General features: G+C 45.0%; 2 protein-coding genes across 2 annotated transcripts; one reads left to right on the top strand and one right to left on the bottom strand.

Moving 5' to 3' along the window:
• Positions 1-1,572: 1,572 nt before the first annotated feature.
• On the top strand, positions 1,573-2,347 carry LOC141129675 (histone H1.5-like). Its single transcript, XM_073617768.1, has one exon. The coding sequence runs from the start codon at positions 1,623-1,625 to the stop codon at positions 2,289-2,291; it is 669 nt and encodes a 222-aa protein (XP_073473869.1). The 5' UTR covers positions 1,573-1,622; the 3' UTR covers positions 2,292-2,347.
• A 1,293-nt stretch (positions 2,348-3,640) lies between these two features.
• LOC141126458 (histone H3) lies at positions 3,641-4,051 on the bottom strand. The gene has a single exon (XM_073612398.1). It carries the CDS (start codon positions 4,049-4,051, stop codon positions 3,641-3,643), a length of 411 nt encoding a protein of 136 aa, XP_073468499.1.
• Between the last annotated feature and the right edge of the window lie 6,120 nt (positions 4,052-10,171).

Here is a 10,171-nt window from a genome sequence, read left to right as displayed (position 1 = left end):
ATATAGAGGAGCGATGCTTTTGTACATACGGTGGTCCGGTGCTATTAATGATAGGAAGGAGAGGTGTGCTATATATTGAGTATAAATTAGAATAAAGTTGGGGGAGGAGGCGGACATCATGTGTCAAGTTTATTGGATTCTATCTATCTATCTATCTATCTATCTATCTATCTATCTATCTATCTATCTATCTATCTATCTTTTTCCTTTCTTCCTTTCTTTACAATAATCTAGTAGTTATTTAGAATTAATATCTTGGTCTCTGGAGATTTATTGTATTATGAGATACATGTACTTTCCATGTGATTGGGATCATTGGATCAGTGAAAGTTTTTAGCGCTGTATATTTTCAGGATTAGCCGGAATTCATCCACACTAGTAGATCGGGGCTCTGGGGGATACAGAGGAGAGGAGATATTGAGGATACAGAGAAGAGATGCTATCTGGGGAAAGGAGGAGCGGACCTAACTGGGATACAGAGGGGAGATGATAATGGGGTAAAGGGGGTCTAATATTTAAATCCCTAAGTTCAATTCTTTTGGTGAATTCCCTTTACTTTTAGTTTTCTTTGGATCTGAGAGGAAGGGAACACCCTGAAATCTTGTCCTGGAGAATGTTAACAGAATAAAATACGTTTTGTGGTCAGTATGCATGTTTTTATTTTAGTAGCCTAGAAATAAATCCACCCCTCACTAACCTACAAATAGCCAATATTTACTATCACGATTCACCTAAAGCTACACTATATTAGGATTTTCAGCAAAATTCTTGTTACTGAAATGATCTCTTGGGGGATCCAATGCTGATGGATTGACTCGTTGATCACCAAAACAATAAACTTATATTCTAGATAGAAGGATTCAAAGCAAGCATTGCACCCGCGTAGGATATATAGCTGTGTAGTAAACGAGATCGATAAACATACTCAAAGTATCTGGATAACAATAGATGTATCATGGTGACCAGATAATGATACATAGCACATCAAACATGACATTGTGTAATCAGCTGAGACATTTGTATGTATAACAATATCTGCCATCACATCACACAAGGATCTCATGTCACCGGCTGATGTTTTTGTTCCAGGCTCCTTCTACTCAGCTATAGATGAGCAGAGTTCTGTATTAGGGGGAAATGTTTCCTGATGGTCACTCTTCACTCATCTAATGTGAAGATCATTCTAGTGGGAGATGTGAGAAGATTGTTTTCTGGGTAGAATTTGTGTAGAAAACAAGATAGAAGGAAGAATGGGACACACACTCAGGAGGATGGCTGTGTTTGCAGCCCCTGTGTTCAGCCTCCTCTGCAGCTCCTGACAGCTGTAAGTGACCCCCCGATAAGTGACAGTCCAGTGAGCAGATCGGGTCCCCGATGAAGATCGGACATCGTTCTATTCCAGAATAAAATCATTTTTCTCTCTGCCCGGAAAACACAACAAGAGAGAGAAGATTCCCCATTACTGAAGTAAGAGTGGGTGGGCGTGTCTAATGTGTAACCAATAGGAGTGCAGACAGCGTGTTGTGTACCAACCAATAGAAATGACGAACTGTACTGTATAAAGGCAGAGCGCTCGGATCATCGTATTATGAACGTTTTGTAAACCTTTCTGAAGAGGAATCATGACGGAGACTGAAAGCGCCCCAGCCGCCGCTCCTCCAGCGGAGCCCGCCGCCAAGAAGAAGCCGGCCAAGAAGGCGGCAGCCGGAGGAGCCAAGAAAGGCAGCAAGAAGCCGTCCGGTCCCAGCGTGTCCGAGCTCCTCGTCAAAGCCGTGGCCGCTTCCAAAGAGCGCAGCGGGGTCTCCCTGTCCGCCCTCAAGAAGGTCCTGTCCGCCGGAGGATACGATGTGGACAAGAACAACAGCCGCCTCAAGATCGCCATCAGGGGGCTGGTGACTAAGGGGACCCTCGTCCAGGTCAAAGGACATGGCGCCTCCGGATCCTTCAAGATCAACAAGAAGCAGGAGGACAAGGCGGCAGGCGCCAAGAAAAGCACCAAGAAGCCATCGGCTGCGGCCAAGTCCCCCAAGAAGCCGGCCGCCAAGAAGCCAGCCAAGTCCCCCAAGAAGAAGACCACCACCAAAGCCCCCACCGCAGCCAAGAGCCCCAAGAAGGCCGCCAAGAAACCCGCAAAAAAGCCTGCAGCTGCCAAAGCCAAGAAGGTGACAAAGAGCCCCAAGAAGCCCAAAGCTGCAGCCAAGCCGAAAAAAGTCGCCAAGAGTCCGGCTAAGAAGGCGGCTAAACCCAAGACAGCAGCCAAGCCCAAGAAGGCCGCTCCAAAGAAGAAATAATCCCCACCGGAGAGACCTCCTTTCATCTACACCCCCCAAAGGCTCTTCTCAGAGCCACCCACCTCCTCCTGACAGAGCTCTACATACACACAGCGACCAGGGGGGGGCCGCATTAGAAGTCCTCCATACAGAGCAATGTGACCACCTTACACAATCCCCTCTATAGAATACAGCGGGAGATCCGATCACAGGACTCTTCACATGAGTTCCGTCATTGACACAAAGGATAGCTTCAGGTATCCCCCCCCCCCCCCCAATATATATATATATATATATATATATACATATACACATACACTTCTGTGGTGCGGATTGGAGACAATTTTCGCACTGGGAGATCTCCCCAGGGAGGTGGAGTAAGAATGATCAGCGACAAGATCATTGTGTTATGTGGGCAATGTACTCTTTACTAAATAAATATCCAGTTACAGATTTACCATCCCCAGGTCTAGCGGCCCCGATATCACATTCGGAGGGAAACGGATACATTTCAGGTTCCATGTCAGAAATTTCATTATAAACGCTCTCATTGGTTGACAGATGAAGCACAGGCTGTTATGATTGGCGGAGTTGGAAATTTTCAAACTGCCCGCCATAATTTCAGTTTTCCATTATGCAACAATTAGCCCCCCCCCCATCCATGGGCGGTAGAGAATAATGGAACAAAAAAGGGAGTTCCCCGGATTTTTTCACACAATACTGGATGAATTGTTCCTTCTAGTCTCTCCATTTGTGATGGATTGATGTTGGAAATAATTGTATCAATAAATGACAATCTAACACCGCACTCAAAGATAATTCTCTTATTCTCATGAGCCCCCCATTGTACAAATATGGTCCCCCCGGCCAAACATTCATAATCCCTTCAGATAAACCATAAAGTAGAAGAAATGTTCACCGATATAAGGCGGTAGTGTTGAAATAAAATGAGAAAAGGGACTTGGCAGTTTTTTTTTCCTAGTCAGCCTTCATATTTCCAGACGGGTCTCTGGAGAGATGAGAAGTGATGGATAGGGAAAGAGGGGGGCGGAGTGTCCCGGGGGGGCCTTGGCTGGACTGACAGGATTATTGTACAAGTGACTTAAGTTCTATCACAGCATGGAGCAGTCCAGAGGAAAAGATTAGAGAAAAAAAAAATGAGTAGTGTAAAACATAATCGGTATGTAGTGGGTGTTGATGTCTATTGAGGAAGGAGGTGGGGAGATGTGTGGATGTCTTGTAGGGATTTCCCTGTCATATAGTCGGTGTGATGATGATGGAGTATATAGATCTCTTTGTATAGGAGGATGTGGTGGCTCTGAAAAGAGCCTTTGTGTTGGGATTAGTAGTAGTTCGGAGTGTGTGTCTCTCTATGCCCTCTCCCCGCGGATGCGGCGTGCCAGCTGGATGTCTTTGGGCATGATGGTGACCCTCTTGGCGTGGATGGCGCAGAGGTTGGTGTCCTCGAAGAGTCCGACGAGGTAAGCCTCAGAGGCCTCCTGCAGAGCCATGACGGCGGAGCTCTGGAAGCGCAGGTCGGTCTTGAAGTCTTGGGCGATCTCTCGGACGAGGCGCTGGAAGGGCAGCTTGCGGATGAGCAGCTCGGTGGATTTCTGGTAGCGGCGGATCTCTCGGAGAGCCACGGTGCCGGGCCTGTAGCGGTGAGGCTTCTTGACTCCGCCGGTGGCCGGGGCGCTCTTGCGGGCGGCTTTGGTGGCCAGCTGCTTGCGGGGAGCTTTGCCTCCGGTGGACTTACGGGCTGTCTGCTTGGTTCTCGCCATGACTGCTCAGTGCTTCGCTGATACAAGGAACGTGAGCTTATGCCGCTCTGCAGCGCTATTTATACACATCTCCAGCCCTCTGATTGGACAATGAGAGCACACTCCTCCTCCTCATTGAAAAACGCCTTTTTTTTTTTTTTTTTTTTTCAAATTGCCCGCCTAGATCTGCACGTTCTATTTTTGCAATAAATCGCTATTTTGTTTTCCCAAATCCAAAGTAAAATCTCCGCACATCACACAATACTCGGAGATCTCTGAACTCCTTCAATGTGGACTATTAATTAGAATAGAAAGTGTGAGCGGGGATTCCACACTGAGCAGCTGTTGTCTGTTCTGCCAAATACACAGCACAGGGATCAGGGGGATCCGTCCATGCTCACTTCTTATAGGTCACCGATCACGGTATACATCTGACTTATAAAGAAGACTTTTCATGTCCCCTATAATGGGGATCAGGGGGTTGTGGGGGGCTGAGGCTCTCTGCTCTCCGGACTCCATCACATCTATCGTTCCACTCTGCCACCTAGAGGTCATTCCGGGAACATCTCCGCCTTCACTGTCTTCTGTGGACATCTCCACTATAGAGCCCATAGGATGTCTGTCACTGAAATCCTCTCTATGTTATGATGACTAAATGACACAATAAAGGTGGATGGAGGAGTACCCTGAGGTGTCCCTCGTGAGCTTTCGAGGCTGTGGCCGGGGGGGGAACGTTGTTTCTCACCTGGAAGACTTTTGGGTGAGAGTGCACACCTTAATGTACTCGGTAACAATGGTTAACATTCCCTAAAAAAAAAGCTCAAATAGGTCTCCTAATTTACAAACCGGTTGACAGCAACCCTAAACATACACAGAATCCTAAATGTTATGTTTTTGGGCAGCTAAAATATCTATAGGTACTGCTTAGAAGACACCTAGGTCGATCTAGAGCAGTGGTTCTCAACCTTGCTAGTGCTGTGAGCCCTTGATACAATTTCCCAAGTTGTGGGGACCCCAACAGTAAAATTATTTTTGTAGCGTGGGTGGTCAGCATACAAGGCAAGACAAGTAATTTGCGCCCCTAATGGACATTCAGCGCTCCCTGAGTTCCTTCCACTCGTACAGTATTGAAACCCCTTATGGTACATTTTAGGACGTGCCACTCTTTCTCTTTGTTTCCCTTTCTTTCTCCATCCTAATTTCTTATTTTTTTTTCCCCATTCCTCTCTCTAGCCGTCTTTTCTCTTTGTCTTTCTCTCCCTTTTTCTTTGTTCCTCCCCCTCTTTTCCTCTCCCTTCCATGTATTCTCTATTTTTATTCCTTCTCTTACTCCTTGGTGAGGAGTGGGGGGAATGGGATGAGTGGCAGTGCTGGTGGGTAGTTGGGATAAGTGGCAGTGCTGGTGGGGAGTTCTGATCAGCCAACTTAGGTGCTCTTGATCAAGGTCATCTGCTGATCTGAGAACTGTAGGGGGCACTTTTAATGGCAACCATAATCACAGGTTACTCACTGTGTCTCTGACTTTGTGGTGTCTCGTAACAGTGGCACCTATGTCGAAATCAGGAGATAGGGTCTCCTCCAGCCCCTCCTACTTCACATTCCTCACCAGTCAGCTGACCTCTAGCCTCTAGTCTCTGTCCCCCAGCCATGCCGTGAACTGAATGGGCGGCTGCGAATAGGCTAAGTGGGCGGCCACGGGCTCCAGGGACAGCCCAGCTGGGTAGCCGCAAAAAGGCTGGGAGAGCAGTGCGGGCTTCAGGAACAGCCCAGGATTCGGTGACCCCCTGGCAAATTATCATTCGACCCCTGAGGGGGTCCTGACCCCCAGGTTGAGAACCACTGATCTAGAGGGTCCATGTGTATCCAAACTAAATATCTGGATACAATACAACTGATTTGCGACCATGTTGATTCCTATACTCTATCCTCTAAAATCAAGGCCCATTCCTCCTTATCTGTTCATGTTGCTGTGAACTTCCCATCCAACTGGGCCCTTTCGAGGACTGGAGTGGTTGCTCAATTTTCCATACTTACTGTATTCAAACACTATACATGAACCATTTAGATTTGTTTTGTAAACCCTGTAATAAGTTGTTTTATACCAGGGACCTCACTGCCTGGAAGTGACCCTCTGGAGATTTACAGTTATCGTTGACAATCTTCAATACAAAGGAATAAAAACTATCCCCAAGTGATCAGACTAGTCCAGATGAAGGTGTAAGACTGACACATTGCTTCTGTACGGAGATCTGGGAAGATCGTAATGTTTTCCCTCCTGATTCCACTTCCTAATTTACTGGGCGTAACATCATTTATCAAAAATATTTAAAACAAGAAAATGGGTATATGTTATCATTTTTTAATTAATCAAAGTATTTTTTTTTTTTTTCCCCCCAAGAAAGTGCGTTTGAAAATGGATACAGTTCAAGTGATGACATGAAATCCTTGTGTGGATGGATGTACACTGAAGGACGGGATGGCTTTGTGCCCCTATGATAACATGCAGCAGCTGTGCCCGCTACTATCTCATGATCAGTGTAGAAGGGATACAAGGTGATCAGAGAGCCGTCATTCTGCACTGGGAGGATTGTGGAGAAATGATACAAAAACGTATTACAAGGAATCTGTTCCGGGACTCTCGGAGATACTTTACTGCTGAGAGATAATTGGAGATTAGAGATGTTGCAATACATCGGTGTAGTGTATGGCCTAAAGGAACACACACCGGAGCATCATTGTGGGGACTTTATCCCCTTCCCGCCGACTGTACGCAGATATGCGTACTCGGCTTTCCGGGGTTATACCGGGATGATGCCTGCAACTGCAGGCATCATCCCGGTACCGTTGTTTCGAGCGGGCGATCGGCTATCCGTATATAACAACGATGCGGCTAAAAGCCGCTTGGCTGTTATACCGGCGGAGCGGGAGGAGACATCCCCCCTCCCGCTGCCTCCCGCCGCTCTTACCGGGCCTCCCGTGCGATCGGGAGGCCCGGTGTCCAATCGGGTGCCTCCGGCGGCTGTGGGCGGGCTGGAACGAAGCTGTCGGCGGCTTCGTTCCAGCCTTCTCAATGTAAACGCGGAAGTAACGTCTTGACGTCACTTCCCGTTTACTCGGCTGCCAATGGTGCCAAATTTAAAAAAAAATATACAGTATTCAGAATCGCCATTTTCGGCGATCTGAATACTTTGAAGTGTAAAGGAGGGATGGGGGGTCTTTTAGACCCCCCATCCCTCCATAAAGAGTACCTGTCACAACCTATAAAAATAAAAATAAAATAAAAATAAATAAAATACATTAAAAAAAATTTAAAGCGCCCCCGTCCCCGCGAGCTCGCGCAGCGAAGAAAACGCATACGAAAGTTGCGCACGCATATGTAAACAGTGTTCAAATCACACATGTGAGGTATCCCCGCGATCGTCAGAGTGAGAGCAATAATTCTAGTCCTAGACCTCCTCTGTAGCTCTAACCTGGTAACCGTAAAAAAAAAATTAAAGCGTCGCCTATGGAAATTCATAGCTACCATAGTTTGTCGCCATTCCACGAGTGCGCGCAATTATAAAGCGTGACATGTTTGGTATCTATTTACTTGGCGTAACATAGTCTTTCACATTATACAAAAAAATTGGGGTAACTTTACTGTTTAGATTTTTTAAAATTCATGGAAGTGTCCCTTTTCCAAAAATTTGCGTTTAAAACACCGCTGCACAAATACCGTGTGATATAAAATATTGCAACAATCTCCATTTTATTCTCTAGATTCTCTGCTAAAAAAAAAAAAATATATATATATATATATATATATATATATATATATATATATATATATATATATATATATATATAATATTTGGGGGTTCTAAGTAATTTTCTAACAAAAAATATGGATTTTAACTTGTAAACACCAAATTTCAAAAATAGGCTTAGTCATGAAAGGGTTATATAGTAACTGGAATAGAAAAGTGCAGTGGCGGCACCCCTATTATAATGTATAACCAGGAGGAATGACTGAAAGGGGAACATTAAATACTGCAATTTTGTCATCATTTCTTTATTCAATCCATGGATTAATTCATGGATTCATGAGCCTCGCCTATCCTCTGGAATTCCCTACCCCAATCTGTCAGACTGTCTCCAAATGTATCCACTTTTAGGCAATCCCTAAAAACTTTCCTCTTCAGAGAAACCTATCCTGCCTCCATCTAACAACTGCACTATTTTCTCCATTAGCTCATCCCCCACAGCTATTACCCTTTTGTATAAGTTGACCCTCCCTCCTAGATTGTAAGCTCTAACGAGCAGGGCTCTCTGATTTCTCCTGTATTGAATTGTATTGTAATTGTACTGTCTGCCCTAATGTTGTAAAGCGCTGCGTAAACTGTCGGCGCTATATAAATCCTGTATAATAATAATAATAATAATAATAATAATAATAATTAACCAAGAAATACGTTGGAAATATTAATTTCAGATTGTTTTGTTCTTTGATTGGACTTCAGAATACAGACTCCGCCCTGCTATAGAGATCAATAGGAAGTCTACTGAGCAAGTATTTTCTGGGCTGAAAACATAGAGAGATCTCGGAATACATTTCTTTGGTGTCCTCAAAAGAAGGCAGTATTACTGGATGATGAAGGAAACGCCCACAGCTGTGATTGGTTCAGATTTAAAATTGCTGTTTTCAAAATGTGCCCGCCGGAATTATGTAGATCGTTACAGCTATATATTCATCTCTCTTATACCGCCAAATCCGACACCGAGGAGATGATCGGATGAGACATTTATCGGAGAAATATGATTAACACTGTCATGTCATTAGTCCAGAATGATTAGGAAAAGATTCTGTTTGTTACTGAACCATGAGAAAACACTTCTATATGTTCTCAGAATCCAGGATCTCACCACTGCTACACACAGAATATGATGTTCATGTCACTGACTGATATTGTTTTGTATTTCTTTCTGGACATTTATCAGTTAAGATCGTCCTCATATCACAACCTGGATATGTCTAAAAAGAAATGTGCAATTCATGTTAGTAACCATGACACAGATAAAAATGCACAATGAATGAATAAAGTAAAGATTTCATGTCTGAAGAACCAGATCGGTTTCCCCCTCGGTAACATGCAATCTGCCACATATTTACAAGGTTCTAAGAATGTGAAATTCTCTGCAGAAAACCAACGTGCTTTGGCCCCGCCCCTTTTCCATTAGTCTCCTATCAGGTGCGCTAGGGCTTAAAACAGGGGGGAAAAAACAAGGGGTTATCTGTATATCGTTTTCCTTTTCAGAGTACTATTTTATAAATATGACATTATTATTGACAATAGTATCTGGTGATTGGGGTTTCTGTTATCAGGAGTCCAAAAATGTATATTTTCAGTATAATCTCTGAAGAATACCTAGAAAATCATTAAGAAGCAAGAATAGATTTCACATCTCTAGATGGATTTCTCTTGCCATCATTTTCAAAACAGCAGAATGTTTAGGAGCCTTACAAATGGAAAAACAAATCTATTCTGTGTAATGAATGGGTGTGACTCCGCCTTTTCTCAGGATGTTTTCCATCAGGTCCGCACAGTCTCTATAAAAGGAGGGCGGGCGGGCGAATCAGTCAATTTCAGTTCTTCTGAGTAACAGAGAAGAGTCGCCATGTCTGGTCGCGGTAAAGGAGGGAAGGGTCTGGGGAAAGGAGGTGCTAAGCGGCACAGGAAGGTGCTCCGGGACAACATCCAGGGCATCACCAAACCCGCCATCCGACGTTTGGCCCGCAGAGGGGGTGTCAAGCGCATCTCCGGACTCATCTATGAGGAGACCCGCGGAGTGCTCAAAGTCTTCCTGGAGAATGTCATCCGCGATGCCGTCACCTACACCGAGCACGCCAAGAGGAAGACCGTCACCGCCATGGATGTCGTCTATGCTCTCAAACGCCAGGGCCGCACTCTCTACGGATTCGGAGGCTAAACCCTCATAGACCCCCTACTACCCACTTCATCTACACAAAGGCCCTTCTCAGGGCCACCCACCTTCTCATCCAAAGGGCTGTCTATAGATTTCTTCTGTAATGATACATTTTTGCTGTGTGTGAAAGGAAGTTCCTTTTAGCTAAACATACACTATGCAATCCGATTGTATGAT

This window comes from Aquarana catesbeiana, linkage group LG02, assembly GCF_042186555.1.
Source record: "Aquarana catesbeiana isolate 2022-GZ linkage group LG02, ASM4218655v1, whole genome shotgun sequence".
NCBI lineage: Eukaryota > Metazoa > Chordata > Amphibia > Anura > Ranidae > Aquarana > Aquarana catesbeiana.
The sequence above is the reverse complement of the archived record's forward strand: the minus strand, read 5'-3'. Positions and strand labels throughout refer to the sequence as shown.